The 25,025-nt window shown below is 40.2% G+C and overlaps 1 protein-coding gene across 4 annotated transcripts in view; it reads right to left on the bottom strand.

The window, feature by feature from the left end:
* The window catches only part of MAGI3 (membrane associated guanylate kinase, WW and PDZ domain containing 3), a 235,891-nt gene that overhangs the window by 49,851 nt on the left and 161,015 nt on the right, over window positions 1–25,025 (bottom strand). For all 4 annotated transcript variants that reach the window (XM_030561749.1, XM_030561750.1, XM_030561751.1 and 1 more), the window contains exons 8-12: window positions 24,132–24,226; window positions 22,088–22,276; window positions 13,285–13,893; window positions 10,659–10,690; window positions 6,425–6,581 (exon numbers count right to left, since the gene is read on the bottom strand). In XM_030561749.1, the coding sequence (XP_030417609.1) occupies window positions 6,425–6,581; window positions 10,659–10,690; window positions 13,285–13,893; window positions 22,088–22,276; window positions 24,132–24,226 (1,082 nt within the window). The remainder of the gene's footprint in view (window positions 1–6,424; window positions 6,582–10,658; window positions 10,691–13,284; window positions 13,894–22,087; window positions 22,277–24,131; window positions 24,227–25,025) is intronic.

The following is a 25,025-nucleotide window of genomic DNA, read 5'->3' as shown; positions in this document are numbered from 1 at the left end:
AAAAGACGCCCAGAGGAAAGCAGTATGTACTGACTTTAGTGGACTTTGCTACCCGATGGCCAGAAGCAGTAGCTCTAGGCAACACCAGGGCTAACACTGTGTGCCTGGCCCTAACAGACATCTTTGCCAGGGTAGGTTGGCCCTCTGACATCCTTACAGATTCAGGGTCTAATTTCCTGGCAGGGACCATGGAAAAACTGTGGGAAACTCATGGGGTGAATCACTTGGTTGCCACCCCGTACCACCATCAAACCAATGGCCTGGTGGAAAGGTTCAATGGAACTTTGGGGGCCATGATAAGAAAATTCATCAACGAATTCTCCAATAATTGGGACCTAGTGTTGCAGCAGTTGCTGTTTGCCTACAGGGCTGTACCACATCCCAGTTTAGGGTTTTCACCATTTGAACTTGTGTATGGTCACGAGGTTAAGGGGCCATTACAGTTGGTGAAGCAGCAATGGGAGGGGTTTACGCCTTCTCCAGGAACTAACATTCTGGACTTTGTAAGCAACCTACAAAGCACCCTCCGACACTCTTTAGCCCTTGCTAGAGAGAACCTAAAGGATGCTCAAGAAGAGCAAAAGGCCTGGTATGACAGACATGCCAGAGAACGTTCCTTCAAGGTAGGAGACCAGGTTATGGTCTTGAAGGCGCAACAGGCCCATAAGATGGAAGCATCATGGGAAGGGCCATTCACGGTCCAAGAGCGCCTGGGAGCTGTAAACTACCTCATAGCATTTCCCAATTCCTCACTAAAGCCTAAAGTGTACCATGTTAATTCTCTCAAGCCTTTCTATTCCAGAGACTTACAGGTTTGTCAGTTTACAGTCCAGGGAGATGATGCTGAGTGGCCTGACGGTGTCTACTACGACGGGAAAAAAGACGGTGGCGTGGAAGAGGTGAACCTCTCAACCACCCTGGAACGTCTGCAGCGGCAACAAATCAAGGAGCTGTGCACTAGCTTCGCCCCATTGTTCTCAGCCACCCCAGGACGGACTGAACGGGCATACCACTCCATTGATACAGGTAATGCTCACCCAATCAGAACCCCACCCTACCGGGTGTCTCCTCATGCCCAAGCTGCTATAGAACGGGAGATCCAGAACATGCTACAGATGGGTATAATCCGCTCATCTACCAGTGCATGGGCATCTCCAGTGGTTCTGGTACCCAAACCAGATGGGGAAATACGCTTTTGCGTGGACTACCGTAAGCTAAATGCGGTAACTCGTCCGGACAACTATCCAATGCCACGCACTGATGAGCTATTGGAAAAGTTGGGACGTGCCCAGTTCATCTCTACAATAGACTTAACCAAGGGGTACTGGCAAGTACCGCTAGATGAACCCGCCAAGGAGAGGTCAGCATTCGTCACCCATGCGGGGGTGTATGAATTCAATGTCCTTCCTTTCGGCCTTCGAAATGCGCCCGCCACCTTCCAGAGGCTGGTAGATGGTCTACTAGCTGGACTGGGAGAATTCGCAGTTGCCTACCTCGATGATGTGGCCATTTTTTCAGACTCCTGGCCAGAACACCTACTACACCTGGAAAAGGTCTTTGAGCGCATCAGGCAGGCAGGACTAACTGTTAAGGCCAAAAAGTGTCAAATAGGCCAAAACAGAGTGACTTACCTGGGGCACCAGGTGGGTCGAGGAACCATAAACCCCCTACAGGCCAAGGTGCATGCTATCCAAAAGTGGCCTGTCCCAAGGTCAAAAAAACAGGTCCAATCCTTCTTAGGCTTGGCCGGATACTACAGGCGATTTGTACCACACTACAGCCAAATCGCTGCCCCATTGACCGACCTAACCAAAAAGACCCAGCCAAATGCCGTTAAGTGGACTAATGAGTGTCAAAAAGCCTTTACCCAGCTTAAGGCAACGCTCATGTCTGACCCTGTACTCAGGGCCCCGGACTTTGACAAGCCATTCCTAGTAACCACGGATGCATCTGAGCGTGGTAAAGGAGCAGTACTCATGCAGGAAGCAACAGATCACAACTTCCATCCTGTCGTGTTCCTCAGCAAGAAACTGTCTGAGAGGGAAAGTCACTGGTCACTCAGTGAAAAGGAATGCTATGCCATTGTGTACGCCCTGGAAAAGCTACGCCCATATGTTTGGGGAAGGCAGTTCCAACTACAAACTGACCATGCTGCACTAAAGTGGCTTCATACTGCCAAGGGGAACAACAAGAAACTTCTTCGGTGGAGTTTAGCTCTCCAAGATTTTGATTTTGAAATTCAACACATCACAGGAGCTTCTAACAAAGTTGCTGATGCACTCTCCCGTGAGAGTTTCCCAGAATCCAGTAGTTAAAAAGTGTTCTTAAAATGTAAAAGTCTGTTAGTTATATACTTAGTAGTATATGTAAAGGTGCATGTGTTGTATTAATCTGTTTATTTTCAAGTTCTAGAAGGAAATTGCCGCCAGTGAGCTTCCCCACTGTCTGCAATTTGGGGGGCGTGTCATAAACAGATAGCTAAGGGTTAATGTCTCTTTCACCTGAAACACCTGACCAGAGAACCAATCAGGAAACCGGATTTTTTCAACCTTGGGTGGAGGGAAGTGTGTCTCTGAGTCTTTTGTCTGTCTGCCTGTTTCCTCTGAGCTTTGGAGAAGTAGTTCTATTTTCTAGTCTTCTGTTTCTAAGTGTAAGGACAAAGAGATCAGATAGTAAGTTCTATGGTTTCTTTTCTTTGGTATTTGCATGAATATAAGTGCTGGAAATGCTTTGATTTGTATTCTTTTTGAATAAGGCTGTTTATTCAATATTCTTTTAAGCAATTGACCCTGTGTTGTATCATCTTAATACAGAGAGAACATTTGTATTTTTTCTTTCTTTTTTATATAAAGTTTTCTTTTAAGACCTGTTGGAGTTTTTCTTTACTTCAGGGAAATTAAGTCTGTACTCACCAGGGAATTGGTGGGAGGAAGAAATCAAGGGGAGAGCTGTGTGTTGGATTGCTAGCCTGATTTTGCATTTCCTCTGGGTGAAGAGGAAAGTGCTTTTGTTCCAGGATTGGGAACGGAGAGGGGGACTCACTCTGCGTAGTTTCACAGAGCTTGTGTCTGTGTATCTCTCCAGGAGCACCTGGAGGGGGGAAGGGAATCAGGATTATTTCCCTTTGTTGTGAGACTCAAGGGATTTGGGTCTTGTGGTCCCCAGGGAAGGTTTTTCAGGGGGACCAGAGTGCCCCAAAACACTCTAATTTTTTGGGTGGTGGCAGCAGTACCAGGTCCAAGCTGGTAACTAAGCTTGGAGGTTTTCATGCTAACCCCCAAATTTTGGACGCTAAGGTCCAGAATCTGGGAATAAGGTTATGTCATGGTGGCAGTGGCGGGAGATAGACAGAATCCAGAAGCCAAGTGCAAGGTCATGCATTTAGAGATTAATAAGAATGTTAGTTATAAATTGGGGACGCATCAGTTGGAAATAATGGAGGAGGAGAAGGACCTTGGAGTATTGGTTGATCACAGGATGACTATGAGCTGCCAATGTGATACGGCCGTTAAAAAAGTGAATGCGGTTTTAGGATGCATCAGGCGAAGTATTTTCAGCAAAGATAAGGAGGTGTTAGTACTGTTATACAAGGCACTGGTGAGACCTCATCTGGAATACTGTGTGCAGTTCTGGTCTCCCATGTTTAAGAAGGATGAATTCAAACTGGAATAGGTTCAGAAACGGGCTACTAGGATGATCCGAGGAATGGAAAACCTGTCTTATGAAAGGAGACTCAAAGAGCTTGGCTTGTTTAGTCTAACCAAAAGATGATTGAGGGGGGATATGATTGCTCTTCATAAATGTATCAGAGGGATTAATATTAGGGAGGGAGAGGAATTATTTAAGCTTAGTACCAATGTGGACACAAGAACAAATGGATATAAACTGGACACTAGGAAGTTTAGACTTGAAATTAGATGAAGGTTTCTAACCATTAGAGGAGCGAAGTTCTGGAACAGCCTTCCAAGGGGAGTAGTGGGGGCAAAAGTCATATCTGGCTTCAAGACTAAGCTTGATAAGTTTATGGAGGGAATGGTATGATGGGATAGCCTAACTTTGGCAATTAATTTTGGCAACTGATCTTTGATTATCAGCAGGTAAGTATGCCCAGTGGTCTGTGATGGGATGTTAGATGGGGTGGGATCTGAGTTACTACAGAGAATTCTTTCCTGAGTGCTGGCTGGTGAGTCTTGCCCACATGCTCAGGGTTTAGCTGATCGCCATATTTGGGGTCAGGATGGAATTTTCCTCCAGGGCAGATTGGCAGAGGCCCTGGAGGTTTTTCGCCTTCCTCTGCAGCGTGGGGCACGGGTCACTTGCTGGAGGATTCTCCGCAGCTTGAGGTCTTCAAACCACAATTTGAGGACTTCAGTAGCTCAGACATAAGTTAAGGGTTTGTTACAGGAGTGGGTGGGTGAGATTCTGTGGCCTGCATTGTGCAGGAGGTCAGACTAGATGATCTTTAAGGTCAGAAGGTACCATTATGTCTATGAGCTCAATCTGTTTAGCTTACCAAAGAGAAGGTTAAGGGGTGACTTGAGTACAGTTGGTAAGTGTCTACATGGGAAACTGATATTTAACAATGAGCTCTTCAGTCTAGTCGAGAAAAGGCATAACACGATCCAATGGCTAGAAGTTGAATCGAGACAAATTCAGACTAGAAATAAGGTGTAAACTTTTAATGGTGAGAATAATTAATGATTGGAACAATTTACCAAGGGTTGCAGTGATTTTTTCGTAACTGAAAATTGTTACATCAAGATTGGATATTTTTGTACAAGATCTGCTCTAGGAATTATGATGGAAAAGTTGTATGACCAGAGTTATATAAGAAGTTAGAATAGGGTCACAATCATCCCTTCTGGCTTTGGAATCTATCAATCTACAGTTCATCTCAGACAGGACCATATTTGACAAACAACTGAACTATCTAGTTTACTTCGGCTGCTTAGGGAACATCTTCCAATTTGGCAAGTTTTCCTCAAAAATATTGCAAAACATGGTGCAGCCAAAATAGTGCGAGTTCCACCTCGCATCATTTCAAATACACCAAGATATGATTTCATATGACGTGATACACAAATTTCCTATCATACTTTCCAATCAAGTCTTACTAACTCACTCTCAATATGTTAAATTATGCTTTTGCCTCCAGTTTAAGTTTGACTTCTGTCTTTGCTCTGCTCTATAGTTGTTGCTACCTATGGTTCAATTGTTAAACAGAATACTTCTTTTTTTGGAGTAACTAGAAATTGTAGTTTCACTTTGTAATAAGTGCATATAAGCCTGTCTATAGTCAAAGTAAATTCAAATTTCAATGAAGCATTTCTTAAAAGAAGTGTCTTACAAGGTATCTTTGCAGGGTTGGTACTATCCAATTATCAAAGCTCATGTTTGCAAAATTATAAAAAAAGTGATCGGGAAAATGGAAATTAAATAATAATAAAATGTTGGAGACAGTTATGAAATATTAATTAGGTCAATGTCAGAGAACCTGACTGTTTATTTCCTATTTCACATAGGAAACTTATTGCTGGGTAAGAAGTGTTACTGAAAGAAAATTTGAAGGTTAATTTTCTCTCAAGTCAGATGTACTGAAATGAAGAGAAAAGCAGCAGCAACTTATTGGGGTACTAGGTTAAGATAAAGTACATATGTGCCATACTCCAGGCCACCAGTTTAGGAAAATGAACATGTGTTTGCTTTTCCTGAGCCTGCAAAGTTATCACTTTATCCAGAACCAACCTTTTAGAAAAACAAAGCAAATCTAATTAAGGGCATATTTACAGCATTTCTGTGAAGTGCTATATAATTAAATGTATGGCTGAAACACTGCACTGGGGAGCATGTTTGTTTACAGTGGGAAATTCACAGGCAACAAGCCCTTTGTGATGTTGAAGCTGCTGCTATGCTTCATTTGTAGTTATGTAACTGTTTATTTTCATGTTGCAGCCCATCTGCTGACACTGTATCCCCTTATTTACTATAAAACATATTCTTGACTGGTCATTTATGGGGCTACTTTAATCCCTACGAGCTCACCCAGGAGTGTATTTATTTTATATGGCATGTTTGGCATGCCAAATGGCTTTGGTTTATCCAGTGTATACTGTTACATTTAAAATCACAACTAGGCAGCAGTTCTGTATCTCCACCTGTTCTCGTGCACCGTTTGTAAATGTTTGCTAGTAAAGAGACTATGTTATCCACCCAAAACAAGACGGACTGCTGAGCTGTGATTTCCAATGGAATCATTAGCTAGGATATAATCACACAAACGACTATGGTCATTTTACTTCCTCATATTCTTTCTAAATATGCCCTGAGGAGCACTAAGTTTAAAGACTTGTGTACATAAAGGAAATACAGAACACATCCTGTTGTGCTACAGCATATCCCCAGCACAAGAGGTCAATGTACTTACGCTTATCTTCAAATATTGTCTTAGACTTCAGATAGACTTCTGAAGGGTCTAGTTTTGGAGAACCTGACCTCACAGCAGTAGGTGGGAATGGCATAGGCTGTGGAATGGAATCACTGATAGCCTCTAAGCTTCCTGAATTCTCCTGCTTATCTGCTTTCTGAAACAAAAAAAAGCAGAATAAGAAGAGTATGTTAAGTTCAAAATTATCAATAAACTGGCTTAAATAGGTGAGAAAAACAGTGAAATAGTAAACTTGTAATACATGGCATGCAACTGCAGAATCTACTCCAGTTCAAACCGGCTTCTCCCAGTAAGATATGGGCTTCCTCCACCGTATGCTTCCGTTCAGCCTGTTCAAAACTTGAAAAAACGACAACTCTTTTACTGGAGAACGGGCCTGGAAACAATATGCGTGAAGTGACTCATGCCCGGAGTGTGAGCAAGGGTATGCAATTTCCCATGTACACTGCCTGTATTGTAACTTCTTGTGTCAAGTGTTACTTGGTGTACACAACTGAAAAGGACTCAACATTTACCGAGTATAAGGCTTTTATTTTTCTCCTTTTACTTGGTAATAAGGTTGTGGATCTCAGAGATCATCTTTTAGGCTGGCATTTCCCAAACTCTGGTCTGCATAACACTGTAGGTGGGCTGCAGATTGCTGGCTGGTCACAAGGTGCTGGTTCTCCTAATTCCAAGCTGCCAAATTGCATCAGAAAGCTAAAAATACATTAAGTTCTTCTCCAGTGTCAGTTTTCTGTGTATGTATTTGCTGCATTTATCATAGGAATATTATGCAATCATGAATTCTAGAAGAGGTAACTATGCAATTGTGAACAGGAAAGGTGGTGAACAGAAGATACCATTAAAATGCATTCTATGTTATGAAAAAGTTTGAGTCCATGGCCTAGATTGCCCCAGTCAGTCAGTTTATATTATTCTTAATACAAACTACTTTAAAGTGGTCCTTGAACATAACTGCTGATCAATTGCTTTCAGAGTGAAATGCAGGGAGATGTGTCTATAAAAAGAATCTTCCTCCAGAAAGTCACTGAACTATGTTAATTTAGTTTGTTCCACCTGAAGGTGGAAAATATCATGTATTCTCTAGTAGGCTAATTTGGCACCTACAACTGAAAATAATATGAGTATCCTGAAATCTTGCCCCCTGTCAAGCAGGTGCTGATCTGTGATCACTGTACAGATGGACAGCATAGATGTAAGAAGGAGTGCTGCAGCTACTTACCTTCTGCAAGATAATGGCAACTGAGCACTTTCTACAATAAAACTCAGCCAAACCAGAAAGCAAGGGATTAATGCACATGAAAAAGCATGAACTCTCAACCATTTTCTTCCATGATCAGTTTCAGGTTTTCAAAAGAAGTGGATCTGTTTAGCATGTCTAACTTTTGTAATGAATTGGAATTGACCAAACTGCAGTAGTCAAACGAATCCACAGAGTGGTAGGTTGTGGCACTTCTGAACAGCTGAGCTATGAAGTTGCAGTGGAGAAAACAAGTATCTACATATTTTCTAGAATCTGAATCCTGAAAGAACCCTGAGATACAGCAAGAAACCAAGGAATAAGTTTTTATTGCTTGTCACTCAGTCTCTGCTAAATCATTGTTCTCAGTTTCGTCCATTTGCTGCACCTTGGAAGTTTTTAAATCTGGAGCCCGATTCTAGTTTCTATGCAGAAGCTCAGTATTGGTTAGTGCAGAACTGAGGTTTTGTTTTTGCATGCAAGCCAGGTTCTGCTAGTTTGCCTCTCTAAAAAGTCCTGTAAACGAACACCTCTTTCTCTGATGGAAATCTCCCTGAATAAAAGGGAAAATATTCAGGAGGAATTAAACAAAGTTAAGATAATTGAAACACTTCGAACTCCTCTCTTAGTTATTATAGCAGGAAGGACTCATCACAACACTACAGGTAGAAGTGACATTTCAGCCATCTCTGTGGTTTCAAATCCTTATTTCCAAAGGTTGATATAACAAGATGACTTTAAATGTTTGCTCTAGGCTGAAAACCAACCTGAAAAGTCTCAGTGTGGCAGTGCATGTGTGTGTTTAATATAAACAAAATTAGATTAGATTTAGGTCTGCCCTTTTGAGAGCAGAAGAAAATCCCCCATAGGGTTCAATAGTTTGAGACTTTTTACATGTTTATAGACATAAGACCATGGCCTTTTTAAACTGAACTAGCTCATGATGTGAATTAATGCCACTGAGCATTGGGTTTTGTTCAGGGAAACTGCTACTGCACATGCACTATAATGTTATTTCCTAAATATTTTTAGCATGTGTGCACAGTGTATTGAATTATGACTGGTAAGTATTTTCATATTGCAAAGTTTTTATTCGAGGCATGTCTTTTTAGCAGATAGGTTTCTGCTTAGGAATTAAATTAACAATTTTTTGCAGTATATGCTCTGTTTTAAATGTGTAGAGCTGACATACTCATGTTATCTCCACTGTTAACTGTCAGCAATAGTCTTGGCTTCAGGTTAGAAATGAATTAATGTATTTGCACAGTGCAGCCATGGTTGAGAAAGAATTTACTTCTATACCTTGGGAATGGAGGTTTTGTTAAAATGCAATGAACTACAATGTACAAGAATTCTTCTTGCCAAAATGACTCAATTCCTGAAAGGCTTTTTATCCCCGCACCCCCTAGACACACACATCAGAAGGGCATACATGGGCTCTAATGAATCCCATGCTGAAAAGCAGTGTCTTCCACGACATAACAGATTCCTATTAACAACCTTTATTCTTTGATCTCCAGTGTATTTCATTAAGCCAAAGGCTGTATAATTTTCTTTCCACCAGATCCTATTTAAATCAAAGATATTCCTAGTGGACCAATCTTTTCCAACAATTAATATCAGAAATACAGACACCGTGATGACTCTGGGAAAATATAAATTGCCCATTCAAACACAACGGGAAACGATGATAAACTAGGCACTCAAGAGGGGAACACTGAAGTTCATTTTTGGAGATTTCTCAAAACAAAACATAAAATTCTCCAAAGAAAGTAAAATGCAAACTTCTAAAGGAAAATTTGAATACATGGTGCAGGCAATTAGCAAGAGAAAAATGAAACAGTATGTGTTTTCCCTTCAACAGCCATCCTGACAGCCTTTACATAGGGAAATTAATTTGCATCAGGCAACAAAGCTTTGATAAAGAATAATCACTGAAGACTCCTACAAGGAGATCAGGATGAGGGTGAGAGAGTGGGCTGTGAAAATGGGATAAAGTAAGCACACGGGAAAATGTTAAACTATGGGTTTACTTATTTTTAAAAAAAATACATGTTTTCAGGTGCGGTGTAAGTGTCTGAGTCTGGGAACATGAAGACACTGGAGTTACAATGCGGTGTTTACCTACAGACCACCAATGCTACATGCAGCCTCACAATCAAGCTCTTTGTACCTTTCTTGTTATTCCCCACGACTCCAATCCTAGAAATGATTCCTACTCTGATAGTGAGAGAATTGATCCCACTTCTCCTTTAAAGAATCTACATTACTTAGAGGAAGGTCACAGATGTGCTCAAGGCTGCTTTGTTTCCTATGTTGTCTATCAATATAAAAAAACCTACATTTTCAAGGGAAGAAAGCAGAACCCACAACAATCACGTTATTTGAGTTCCTAGCTAGACAGGACACACAAAGACAGCTTCCCTCACTCTCTCCACTAATAATTACTGTCAATGAAATGAGTATCCGTTTCTTGTATCTGATGTGATCTGCATAATAATCTATGATCCTTAAGAACTGATTTTACTTATTCCCATGAGGTAGAGGGTAAATAGAGAGAATTTCACCAGATACACTGGAGATCTTTTTGTGACTAAATAGCATTTTGAAAAAATTATCCTTAGAGAGATAACAAGCAGAACCGCCATCCAAACAAGTAGAAAAAAAATTAACTGCAGTCTGTAACTGGATGACTAAAAACCACAGACAGCCTGGCATAGCCTGTAGGAGCCCCCTGCATCTTGTATAAATGGTCCAGAGATCATGGATGTGTCTATTGTAGCACACTCCATGCCCGTCTGGCAGTCAAAGGACACCTGTGCCTGAACAGACAGAAGAATTCAGGGATCAGTAAGTTAGTTAACAGGCTGCCATGGAGACCCATGAATCTGTTATTTTGTGCCTGAAAATCAAGTCTGTCCATCAGCACTAAACAATAAATATAATCATCTGGATAACTTTAATACTCACCACTTTGGCAGTTTTAGCAGGTGAGGGGGGACCTAAAGAAAAAGAAGAGGAAAAATATCTGAATATAAGAAGCAACTTTAATTATTAAAAACCCACCACTTTACATTGAACAGAGCCAATATGCTCAGCTCTTATTCCTGGCTTGCAACTGATCACTGTTCATTCACTCCCCTTGTGAAGGCATAGGTTTGCTATACGTTCTATGATTCTTTTAAAATTCTAAATGAATATTTACTTGGCCAACAATATTGACAAGCAGAGATCCCTTAAACTGCAACTAACAAACACCACACATTTCTCATGCTGCCAGGGTCTGCGGTTTGAGGCTACATACTCTAATTAATGTGCTGAAGCAAGTTAATGAGTTTGGCTGGTAGGAACACTATTTACTACCAAGGAAATCTTATTTTTTCCCTCATTCATTGCTAGTCAAACTGGAAATGGTAACACTTATATAGTGAAGACTTTGTTGTCTTTCCAAATGGTAGGAATGTGTTTTGAGGTGGTTTTCCTGAGGCTGGAAGAAGAGCCTGAAAGGGGCTCTGAGGGTCAGATCTCACCTTGCAAACAAGTTTCTACAATACAGGTCATCACTGACAAGGCTCTGTTGTGCTTCCCACAGGGCCAACAATGCTGAATCCCTGGTAGCTTTCTAGATGGAGATATATTAACAAAAAGAGGAGATGTCAATGTGACAGTTGGCTTGTTCTTACAGGCTCTGACCCAAAAACTATTGAAATCAATGGGAATCCATTTGTTTGTTTACTGGGCTTTGGCTCTTGCCCATTCTTCTTTCATCACCACATTAATATGAGTTAGGCAAATGTGTTACTTGTCTCTCTACTTCTAGTGTTTTGTTTGAGCAGTTGGCAGATATGGCGATAATCAACAGTACTCATAGTCTATTCAGGGTGGAGAGGGTTGAGGGAGGCCTTCAGGACAGGTGACTAAAATGACAACACCAGCACAGCCCACTCCTTCAGCATAGTGTCCTTCCTGCCTTCATAAAAGTTCCATGAGCACAAGTCAGCATGGAAGCAGCTGTGCCTGACCTGAATTCTGCCCTCCCAGCATGTAGAAATGAATGTCAGACTTGATTTCTGCCTCTCAGCTTTATGCTGGTCTCCAGCACACTATCCAGGGAGTATTAATAGGTAGTCAGCCTATACCTGACAGTAAGCCATAGAGGGGAAGTGAATGTTGTGTTTGTTTAGTCAGGAAAAATAAACCAGATCAATCAGCACTTTTCCTGACTGGAGTGCTGAAATCTCTACAACACAGCAAGATAGGCATAAACAATGGTATGGTAATGATATTTTAATATGGTTTATCTGCCCCACTGAAAGGTACTGTCAGGGTGCCCAGAGAAGCAGAGAGAAACAAAAGAGTGAACAAGATAAAAGTTTCTCAGGATAAAAGAAATGATGCCCCGTTTGCATAGAATGCTCACACGAAGACCATTCTAGAGTTCATTCCAATAAAAACATCAGCTGCTCAAAACGGAGAATGGAGACATCCCTTAGGAGCATGACCTGGAAAAGAGAACTAGGAAGGGGGAATTCTTGGTTCTCTTCCTGACTAAGCTGAATTACTGTTTGACCTTGGATAAATCGCTAACTTCTGGGTCTCAGTTTGTTCAGAGGCACCAGGGGGGCAGAAGGGTTAATTTGTGTAAACATCATTATTATGAATAATTAAGTGTTTTGAGATGCTTGGACAGATTAGGTCATAAAAATGCAAAGTATTATTAATGTTACTGCATCATATACCCTCAAAAAAGGGTTAATTATTTTGTGGGCTGAGATTATGAAGTGGGCGTCAGCGGCAACCCCTGTGGGGGATCTTTGATAAAACAGCCTGTGCCCATTTCCTTTGCCTCTGTTGGCAATATAAAGGGTGAGATAATGTCAGTAAGATAATATATTGCAGCAAACCACAATCCATTAAGTCACTATAAGTAATACCAATATGAATATTTTCAGGAATCAAACAGATATAAAAAATAGAAGAAAAAACAAGTTGTAGAGGGCACCAATGAGCTCATTAATAACCAGGAAACTGCACAGAAAGGATCCTGTCTGGCAGCCATCAGACTGAGCCTTCTGGCAAATGCATGCTAATTACCAGCTAGTCTATGGGGAGAAGAGATGTTCCGATCTGCAATGAACGGCAATTAAGAGATAAATACACACAAAAAGGAGAACTTTCCAGAGTTCCAGGTGGCAAGGCCCATGTTATTTTAAACACGCTTCCCTGCAAGACACCTGCGATCACCTTCATAGTATAAGCCAAAGCCTCTGGACTACCCTCAAAAGGAGAAAGAAAAAGCCCTATTCCCTGCCATCTTCAGGTCAGTCTGTGCGATGTGCACCTTTGCCCTAATATTCCCTGAAGAGCCATAACGGACTGTGCATTCAGCAGCAGCCTACAATCAAATCTACAGTAAAACATAGAACTAATAACATGCTCAATACCAGAGGCATGGTTTACACCTAGAGCAGGGTAGAGAATTGAGCTGACAGCCCGTTTTCTACTTTTAAAAGCTTTGTACAGTGCTTAGATATCACTTTCTAAACACCTCCATATTAGACAGGATAAATTATAATAAAGTCTTATTCCTACCCACCTCCCCTTAAGATAAGTAGTGGGACCTCGGCTCCCACTGGAAACTGCTTCAGCACCTCCACCACCTGCAGATGTGTCAAGTTCTGTACGTTCTGATGGTAAATCTCTTGGATTACATCTCCCTTCTGAAGGCCATGGCACCACTGGCTGTCTAAAATCATCTTCACTTTCTGCCCTGTAGGGCTGTCTGCAATTGCAAACCCAAATCCTTTAGGGCCCTTGACCAGAGGAATAGTGATCAGTTCTGGCTGGGAGCCTCCTGGAGAAGATACGGAGGTCCTCTGTTCATTTGGGTCCATGGAAGGGCTGTTCAGGCGACCATTGACCAAAATGTGACCCGGTTTCCCATTATGGTCTAAAATAACTGTTCCAGGTATTAAATCTTGGCTGGTTATGCAGATATCTCCCTTGGTCATTGGCTGGCCATTGATGATGGGTGTAGCTGTAACCATGTCTACAGCAGGATCTTCATTGTCATCAGGAAGCGGGTAACCCCGACACAAAGTCATATTCACATACTGGTTGACAGGAACTAGCTGAAACATCTGAACAACATCTGCATGGGTGTGGCCAAGGACACAGCTGCCATTTATGTCTACAATGACGTCACCTGTTATAAAAATGAGTTCAACATCATTAAAATCAGAAACTAAACCATATCTACTTTTCAAATAGTCTAATCTAGGGCGCAGAAACACTTACCGTGCCCTTAATACCTACAAAGCGAGATTATGGGCAATCATTTAAGATATTACTGCATAGGGGCCTGTGTCATTCCCCTTAGTCACATGCTACCAGAATGGTAGGATTTTCTCTTAGCTGAAATATAGACTACTAAATTAAAAAGACACTCTTCTAAATATATACAATTTAATCTGCCACAGATTTAGAGAATGACACTATATGGGCTTCAGAAAAGGAAACAGTGCACACATTAGTGCAAACAGCTGTCTTATACTTTAATTCATGTTATACAACAGTCTAAACTCAATCCAGAATGAAACAGGTTTTTTTTTTTCTGGTTTCTGTTGGATTGGCTAAACTTAAACTAAGATTCTACACACAGTTCCCTGAGTGCCTCTCTATATTTTGTATTTTGATTTTGCTTTGACTGAAAATACATTCTGATCTGTGCATATTAAACAGTAGCAAGTGTTACATCTTGGAAGTCTATTTCAGCATGTGTACATTTTTGAGCATGGAAATATTTCCAGTTAGCAAACTGGCCAATCACTTGGGCTTATTTGGGCACAAGCTTTCAGGGGTAAAAAACCTACTTCTTCAGATGCATGGAGTGAAAATTACAGATATAGGCATATTTTTGTGGATACAGACTAACACGACGACCCCCCTGACACTCTGGCTTCTTTGTCTCCAAAATAATAACTCTTATATAAAAATTATATGTACAGACATACAGTTTTTCATATGAAAATCTCAAAGCACTATATAATAATGGTAAGATACTATCCTCATTTTTATATATGGGAACATGAAAGACAAGAAAAGTAGATTGCCAAGGTCAAAGCACAGGTCAGCAGCAGAATTAGGAATTAGTTACTAAGTTCTTTTGTTGTTTGAACTAGTATTAAAGCGGTTAAGAATAAGTTGTTTTCTTACCACAACGGTAAGAGCGGTTATCCAATACACAGGGGTATGGGAACACATCTTTGTGAAGGCAGTATAAATTATAGGTTCCAGAGACAATTTAAGTAAACCACTGTAACTAATATCCACGATGTGCTTAATTCCTCACATCGTTCAGGGTTTTCTCACCTCTCTTGCCGCCTCACTTGCCCATTCTGTGTTGCTTTATTTATTCCTATTGTTGTTCCACTGTCAGCTTTAATATCTGGCATTTTACTTTTGGCAGTGACCATTCACAACATAGACCTGGATCCAAATTTGCTCCCAGGCAGAGAAAATGCACTGTTTTTACATTACATGTATACAGGGAGCAGAGACCATTCAATAAATGAGACTGAACAAGTCCTAAATCTTATGAAGCTGGTTATATAGAAGAGTATATATTTATGTATAGCTTAAAAAGCAGAAATAAAGCTGAAATAAATGGTTACTTTTCAGGGAGAAGGCCATATATTCATAAGTGTTAATGGAATAAACAACAATACCTATTATATAGCACTTTCATCAGCAGATCTCAAAGTGCTTTACAAAAGGGGTTCAGTATCATTATCTTCATTTTATAGATGGGGAACATGGGGCACAGAGCAAATGTGATTTTCCTCAAGGTCACCCAGCAGGCTGGGGCAGAGCTGGGAATAGAATTCGGGTCTCCGAAGTCCCAGACCAGTCTAATCACTAGACATGCAAGCCACAGGAAGTGTTTCATTCAAATAAGTTGGTAACTGAATGCATATTGCACTTATAGTCTGACAAGCTGTTTTATACTTTTTTAAAAATTTAAATTAAATATGAGAGAGAGAGAGAGAGAAGAGAACTTGAGAAAAATGAAGGAACAAACAACATAGCCAAGGAACATTATGTCAAATGTTTCCACAGCCCTCATGTAAGCAATTTAAATATACAAGAATAATATGCAATGCCACATAAGCCCGCTGTTATGTCATGCATGGTCAAGATAAACAAGAATCTAAAATTAGAAAATCCTGCAAGAATGAAGAGCAGCTGCGACTATCCCAGCTCAAAACTGGAAAAAGTTAAAAAAAATAAGAAAATAAAAAAATCAAGAATTGAAAGAGCAAATGTTATTAGCCTTTAAGTCACCCCAATACTTTAAAATGGTGATTAGTGCATGTTCCTTTTAAAGGAAAAGGCTGTTCCCTGAATAATGTTTTGGTGTTTCTTATAAAGGCCACTCAGGGAATTTTTTTTTAACTGTATTATTCATTGTTATTGATTAACCAGGGCTTTCAGAAGCTGATAATCAAAACCTAGTTCCTTGAGATATTTTTCTTTTATTGGGAGGCTTTGTGGCCACGGGCTAGGGTGCACATGCATACATAAATTTGTTGTTATAGGGTCATTTGAGAGAATGTGAGGCTGCTGACAACAAATTTTGGTTTTCCGAACAGAAAAGTTGAGCATTAAGCATTTATATGGGAACCAAGCCTCTTTCCACTCAATTATCACACACACATATTTTTGTACAATTTGTACTTTCCTTTTTCTTTGCAGAAAATATTAAAGATTTTAAGTGGACACCTCAGGATGCAAAGGCCCAGGATTGCTCACGCTACTGAAAGTGCTATCAAAATATCTGACTCTGCCAAAAAATGTAAATAGGGTATGTGGCATCCAGTACAAAGTTTGCCTGGCAATGGACCAGAGAGACAAGGTAGGTAAAGTAATACCTTCTTTGGACCAACTTCTATTGGTGAAAGACAAGCTGTTGACCTATTCAGAGCTCTTTTTCAGGTCTGGGAAAAGTACTCCGTGTCATAACTAGATATGTTTTGCATAAGTAGTTAACACAGTCTAGGAGACCATTCAAGGTGAAGTGGCCCGTTAACACCTCTCCAGTCAAAGGACAAAGAAGGGGGTTTACAGATTGTTGTAAAAGCCATACATGCAGTCAGGAGCGGTGCCAGAGTTTCTGGCGCCCTAGGCAGAATTCGGGGGGCGGCATTTTGTGCACTCCCCACGGGGCGCGCAGGAGCTTCCGGTTCCTCTCCCATCGTGCCGCCGAAGGACCCTCCGCCGAAATGCCGCAGGCGATAGCGGCAATCATTGAGCTGCTCGATTACCTGCTGCTGTTTTCTGCGGCACGTCAGCAGAAGGTCCTTCTTCGGCAGCGCAATGGGAGTGGAAACGGAAGCTCCCGAGTGCCCTGTGGGCAGTGCACAAAATTCCACCCCCCGAATCCTGTTGCCCTAGGCGACCACCTAGGGTCACCTAATGGAAGCGCTGGCCCTGCATGCAGTATCTTTATTAAGACCATGACTTTTAGTGTCTAGCAAACCTATGAATTTAAGAATCCATGCTTCTTTTGAAGGTGTTGTGCAGGTTTCCTTTAAGGATGAGGACTGAGAAGACAGACATACAGTGATTGTTTTGTGAAAAGTGTTCACCCCCAGATGATATGGTGTTTTTGGTCGTTTATCATTTTTCTGTGTGAATTCATTGGAGAGCATAGTGATTGTCTGGTTTCACATACACGTAGTAGTTATGGGAGCAGAACTATAACGGCACCCCTTTTGTCTAGTGATTTGATCACTATCTGGTGGTTGAATTTCAGGGACTGCATAGCTGTCCTCTCAGTGATGGAGAGATTGTGGTGGATGTGATCTTTGTTAAGGATTTCAGTGTCCATTTTTTTCTGAAGCAATCAGTGTAATGATTAAGTGTGTGGTTTCATCCACTATGGGGTGCCCGGTCAGATGATTCTTTTTTTCTTCTGACTGTTGATGGAGATGTGGTAGGTAAGGGTGTTGTCAATATTGTGAAAGAATTCTTTGAGGCGGAGTTGGCAAAATAATTCTTCTAGTTCTCCACGTTAGTATGGTATCAGGTTCTGCCAGGGGGCAGAAGTTCAATCACTTGGGGAGTACAGATAACTCAGTTCCAGTTGAATAGTCTTAATAAATCGATGATGTTGGGGTTTTGTGTAGTGTGAATGTGGGTCCTGGTGCCACAGTTTTGCCCAGTGTTTGTGTTCTGTGGGTTGTGGTCTTCTTGTAGCTGGTTTCACTCTTTGTTTCTGTGCCAGACAGCTGTCACCAAGTTTGGGTTGGTTGGTTGTTTTTTTAATTAATAGTTTTGGGTTTTTTCCATGATCTCCAAGTAAGTTTCCTGATTTTTTTCTTTCCAGCGTATGGGAGTGTGTGATGATTTATTGTTTGGGGTGTCCCTTCTGGAGTATGTGAAGTGCAGGAGATGGTTCCTCAGTTTTTCTGAAGTCCTTCTGCAGAGCTGTTCACTATATTTGCAGTTGTATGTAGTGGTCAGAGGGTTATAGATAGTGATCTCTCTGAGGAGGATACTTTGTTTCTTGCGTTTGCTCAGAAAGTAGATGTTGATAAGTTTTGCTTCCTTTTTCTTCATGTTGTGCAGCTTGTATTTCATGGCAATTGACTAAGGATTATATGATGGCATCAGTATTGCATCATCATAGAGGGAGAAAATATACTTAAATAGAAAGAGTAAGCTATACAAATTCTGTTCCTTTATTAAACTAGAGAGATAATAACATAACCTACTGCTGTAAGTTCAAGAGAATTCACAGTACAGGGATGTGTGCATTAAAGACACGTAAGCACAGACATTCCCTACAAATGCCCGCAGCTGATGAGAACAGGTGCTGTCCACAAATGCAGGAAATCCTTGCTATGCCACTTCAAATATAGCAGAGCATACTGTGTGATTTGCTAGAACTTTTATCTTTACTGCACATACTGCACAGGAACCACTCTCACTGCAAGTGTCACCTACTTGTGCTTTGAGTGCTCTCTTTCCTGGATTCCTTGCCTTAAAAATGCCTGCTAGGAAAAACTGACAGGTAACATACTGCAGGTGGATTAGCAGCAATTCATGGAACCACTAGAAAGTAAAAGCAACTGAAGTGACATGGATTTTGAATAAGCTTTGTTAAAGAATAGGCATCATGTCCAAATACTGGCAAAAAAAAAATCCCTCTTTTCTGTCTTATTTATAGCCTTTGAGCTGAAAAATATTGCTCAGTGACTGACAGAATTTGTGCAATGGAAATGAAATGCAATGTTTCACTAGATCTTACTCTTCAATCAGCAGCAGCATACAGAAAGTACATTCCTCTTTTTTTTGTTTAGGAAAGTAATTTGCCTTTATGGAATTGAACTAGAATTGTGAATGATGCATGGACTGAAAAATTCCTACTCATTATATAGAGGAATAACTAGCAGCATCCAGTCCCTGCTGTCCTTGCTTCTCCTATGTTCTCCATACAGAAAGATGAGACATATACTTTACACATATCTCAAATACCCAAATGCTCAGGACTAAAAATCTCATTAACACACTAAGTTTCTAACACTTTTTTCACAAATATATATTTTTTAATATTTCCTTTGACCTTTGCCTTATTTCTTCCTCTTTCACACCAGGTTGCCACAGAAAGGAGGAGTGAGAGAAGAGAGCACCCACTGTTCTGTGCATATCAGCATGTCTCCCCAAGATCTGCTCCCTCTGCAAGATAACCTCCACATTCTTAACACACTTTCCATTTATTTTACATTTTTAAGAAGGGTTGTGAGGTTCAGTCATTAGAACTGAATTTATCCTTGTCTCTGCCACTGACTCAGTGGGGGACTTAGGCCAAATGACTCCACCTCTCTGTCCCCCACATGTAAGATGAGAACAAAATCACTTAACAGGGGATTTGTAAAACACACAGAGATCCTTGCAAAAATGGTGTGTCAAGAGTGCAAAGATTATAAAATTCAATTTTTATTTTAGGAATGATTCTAATTATCTAGCATACAAACATAGCTGCTGGCAGTGGCACATCAGTAATGTCTGAAACTAGCCCTTAAATGATCACACTTGCCATGGTCAGTTTGGACAGATGTTGGCTGAATGAATGGGGTGGGTGTAGCAAAATGGCCAACTGCTCCCAAAACTGGAGCATCCAAAACTACTCGGCACTTCTATCGGTGACAGATAAGGGTACCCTATGCAATATATTGAATGAAGAGCCTGGACCTGCGCTTGTGAGTCACGATAACTATCTGGACATCTAAAGTTACAGTTAAGGAAACAATGCAGATACAACACAACACATTCCATCAGAGATGCTTACAGAGAATACTTGGTGTTTGTGGTGGGATAAAGTCACTAAGGCTGATGATTACAAAGGACTGGCCAACAGATTGTACAGACAATGATTCAAGAAAGAATCAAGAAGTGGTTTGGGCATGTTGTGTAGATGTCAAAAAAGGTACTCTTAGAGAAGCCCTTGACTACATACCATTTGATGGAAGATGGGAAAGAGGAAGACAATAGATAACATATAATAGAATCTTTGAAAAGATGTCGCTATCATGGAAATGGACCACAATGGTGCAAGAAACATGGCACTAGACGTAAAGAAATGGAAACACTGGGTGGTACAGAGCACAGGAGCAACTAAACTAATCTAAATAATCCACTGCTCCGATGGAAGGCCAGTTACTCGGTGGCTGGAGTTCCTCAAGCCTCTCTCGGCAAACGAGTTTGAAGCTAGATTATTAAGAAATCTAATCCAGGTTAGAAAAGAAAATTACATATTGATACCAATGGAATATTTACATACATTATTCCCCTTGCAGCAATAATCATTTTCTGAAAAGAACAGAAAACTCAAGAAAGTATCCATATTACTAAAATGTGTTTTAAATGGTAAATTGTACACTCGACAAAATGTACAAATGTTATATGTGGAAGCTAGACTTTCCAATAATCCAAAAGAAGATTGCAGTGGTCTATAAAAATCAACATGCACAATGTAATCTGTACATGGCCTACGTTAGCAGAAATCTAACGGTTACCAAATACCACAGCAGCGATGCGATACACGTCATTGGTTTAGGAGCCACATTTAATGATCAGTGTTACCCAAAAGAACATAGTAGCATAAATTCATTATAGTATTATAGATTCATATTTAAACAGTATGGGGGAAATACTTAATTTTTATATATTATATACATTTACTCTCACAGCAAAATGACTGACCAAGGATTTTATCAATTACAACTGGTTAAGAAGATAGTAAAAACATCCTGACTGGTTGTTAATTGAAGCACAGAATGTTTTAATATCATGTGCTGGAAAGAGCCAATTGCGGATTGCAAGACTCAGTCTGAGTATCACTGTACTAGAGGCAGAATCACAAGAGTTTAGCTGTGAGTAGGTAACATATATACTAGGACAGAGAAGTATACAAAGCAGGCCAAATCATCATAAGTAGCCTGTCCAATATAATGTTAAAACTATTTGAGAAAAATCTCTTTATACCCTTCTCTAGATTCAGTGACTATTTTAACAAAACTAAAGCACAAGTTTGTCTTTGGAATATTATTACATTGCACACAGCCTCAGCATCAAAACCCTGGAAGCCAGCAAGTCTCAAAAGAAAGAAACATAGAACAGTATAATTTTAACCTTTTAAATTCTCAGCCTACCAGCTCAAATTTTATTAGTAACAATTAACTATGATTGGCAGAGGAAACTAAGCTCACAAAACAAATACTTTAAAAAATAACTTGTATTACAGTTTATACCACGACAATAATGCACATAAGCAGCAAGGTTTAACATTAATACTACCATCACATTGAACTAGCTCATTAAGGACTACAATCTAAAATATTTATTATCCAATTATCCCTCCTCTACTCTGTCTGTTATACTCATTTGTAGAGTCTTCTCTTAAATTAGATCATAAGCTTTTGGGGGAACGGACTGCTACTTTCTGCATGTGTGTACACTGCCCAGCACAATGGAGCTCCAAATAGGAAATTACACAAACAATAAAATGAAAATGATAGGTTCAAGGGATCCTTCAAGTGGCCCATTGGTTGAGCTTGACAATCTTTTACAACATGCAGCAAAAGATCTGCAATAGACAGAACCACTGAACTCTCAAATTTCTAAAACACAGATTTGTATTAAAATATTGCTTCTTCTCTAATTGAGGGTTTTGGACACTGCATAATATTTTCCCCACTCTGATAACAGCTTCAGGTAAGGGGCTGTTTCAAAAAGAATGTCTGCAGGTGGAGTCATCTAATTCCTCATAGCCCATCAACTGCTTCCCTCTCTTTTGGCCAAGCAGCATCACTTGAAATGGAGAAATGCTACTTCACCTGGCGCAATTTTCCCATCCTGCGCAGCAGGTCCATCTTTCAGCACATTCTTCACCTGGAGGAACTCATCCGGTCTGTCTCCACCAATGATTGTGAAACCAAATCCCATAGTGCTTTTCTTCAATGATGTTCGTATAAGGGCTCCTGTAAGTTGGGCCGGATCTCTGGTGAAGAGTGACTTCTCTGATTCTGCATATAAAGAGAAGTCAACACATTTAGTCTGGATAAGAGAAGACTGAGGGGGGACATGGTAACAGTTTTCAAGTATGTAAAAGGTTGTTTACAAGGAGGAGGAAGAAAAATTGTTTTTCTTAACCTCCCAGGATAGGACAAGAAACAATGGGATTAAATTGCAGTAACGGAGGATTAAACTTCCTAACTGTCAGGGAGGTTAAACACTGTAATAAATTGCCTAGGGAGGTTGTGGAATTTCCATCATTGGAGATTTTTAAGAGCAGGTTAGACAAACACCTGTCAGGAATGGTCTAGATAATACTTAGTCCTGCCATGAGACAGGAGACTGGTCTAGATAACCTCTCAAGGTCCCTTCCAGTACTCCAATGAGTCTATGATCTGTCATCATCAGCAATTCTGCTAAGAAATGACCCATAGGTAAGTCCAGATAGTTTAACAGGGTAAGAAAAAAGGGTGGTTGAAAATACCCAATTAACATGTCTGTGAATGTACATAATGTTGCAAAACAGGATGGGACGAGGAAATTTTTGAACATTTAACCAAAACCATCAGCAACTTCTGAATTATGGAACAGTGGAAAACAGGAACCTTTTCGCTGTAAAAAAATCAAATGACAGTTTTGAGAGGACTAAAGGTTGAAAGTGGGTATGATTAAAATCCACTGTGAGGGTTAGTGAAAAAAACTAGCTTTGATTTGACAAAGTTAGGAGCATTTGAAAATTGTGTTGGAGCATGCAATATTCCTTATTAAATGTACAGGCATGCACTCAGATGTGTTGTGTGCATATGTGTCATAAGAGTGCATTAAAACAGCTTTATAATGTTTTACATGCACAAAGCCTTTACAAACATTGGTTAAACCCTGCAACACCACTATGAAATAGGTAGCTAGGCCACTGCTATTATCCCCATTTAACTGTTGGGTTAAGGGAACCAACAGGTTAAATGACTTGCCAAGGCCATAAAGCGGCACAGCAGCAGAGCTGGAACTAGAACTGTCATGTCTCCATTCCCAGCTCCCTTGATTCTGTGCTCTAATCTCTTAACAAGGTCCAATCCAAAACTGGTAAGAGCCAGAAGCCTAATAATTCGGTGCTGCTGCTTCATCCGCACCCTCTGACTGGCTCTCCCAATTCCCTTGCTGCCTAACCAAATGGACTGTTCAAACTGGTTCTAACTACCAGCTTTAGAATGGTTTAAGCTGCTTAAGCAACTTTAAGGTCTTAGATCAGTTTCAACTGCAAAAACCCTCACAATTTTGGGGGGGGGACTACAAATGATCTGGCAGTGGACAGGAAACACTAATATTGCCTTAAGGCATTAATAACACATACGTACTCAGATATGAAGATGAAAACTCAGCTTGCAATAGTCAGACACTAGTTGAGCTTTGACCAATTGAAACCTGTTAAGGCTGTATGTGCAGAGTTTACTTATGATGTTGACAGACACAAGCTGACCTATTGTCTACTGTCTGTTACAGAACCAGTAACTTGTTCTGAAAAAGCTAGAAAATTAAATACAGCTAACTAAATTAAAGCAATATTTTCAAGGTTTCATCAATAAGCATTCAAAATGCCAGAAATGTGAAAATGCCGATTAAAACTGTTTTTCAGCTTAACTTCTGGACTCCCTGTACTCAAGCACGTTAATTTAGTCCAAGTTGTCATCTCAATAGAAATCAGGGAAAAACCACTTATTTAGGCACACACTGAACATTTAAACTAATGGCAAAAACACAAAATGAAGATCTACTTGAACTAAAACACCCAGAAACTTTCACTTTTAAGACTGCTCTTCATTCATAAAGATACTGCAGCTAATAGTGAGAGAAAGCCACTTAAAGTACCTGGTTTTGAAGGGCCAACATCAGTCTGTCCTAGCTGTTTTTTTCTCTTGGCTTCCAATACTGGATTTTCAAACTGGGTTTTCTGGTTAATGTGACTGTAAAATATATAAACATGTTAGAATTTCAGGGTAAAAAGCTCTATTCCAATTTCACAGGGAAACCAACTACAGGTGGTTTTAGTACAAATATTATTTTGCTTTATCTTTGATAAACACCAAGGAGCAATGAACACTAAGATAATATTATAATCAATGTGGATAACATTTTTTTATCCAGATACTTTGATTTACTTTTCAAAGCCATTGAGGCTTTTAGTGCCTGTAAGATCCTTATAGAAGCAAAGTGAATCATGTTCTAGCTCTTTAGGAGCCTTAATAATAATGTATTTCAGCAAAGAGACACGCTGTTCAGTAAATTCCATTTTCCTTTACAAAATTTGTGACTTGGCTTCATTTTAAAGTGACATACAAGGTCATTAGTGAAGAGCTCCAATCATCAAATCACAGAAAGTGACTAAGCCAGCACTCAAGGCTTCTTGAAAGCACAGGAGGTTTGTTTGTCTTTAGATAGGTTGAACCCACACTCAAACAGACCCAAGCAAGTTTGGCATCCATTTTGTTCTCCATTGACTATATGAACATTAAGAGCTCCACAGTTAGAAGAAATGTATATGCAGTTTCAGCACTGCACGTCTGCCTTCCCCTTGTTTCAGTTGTGGATTGCAATTCTTGACAAGATGAAAAACTTCAGAACTCAGATTGAGGAATATAGTTATGGGTATATAATTTCATTAACAGTGCTTGATTAATATATTTCCTGCAATTCTGGTGAGGGAGGAATGGGGAGGTGACACTGTACCCCATATTCATCCTAGTGATGATTATATGATTATGG

This window comes from Gopherus evgoodei, chromosome 4 (assembly GCF_007399415.2).
Source record: "Gopherus evgoodei ecotype Sinaloan lineage chromosome 4, rGopEvg1_v1.p, whole genome shotgun sequence".
NCBI lineage: Eukaryota > Metazoa > Chordata > Testudines > Testudinidae > Gopherus > Gopherus evgoodei.
This window is presented reverse-complemented; position numbering and strand designations above follow the sequence as displayed.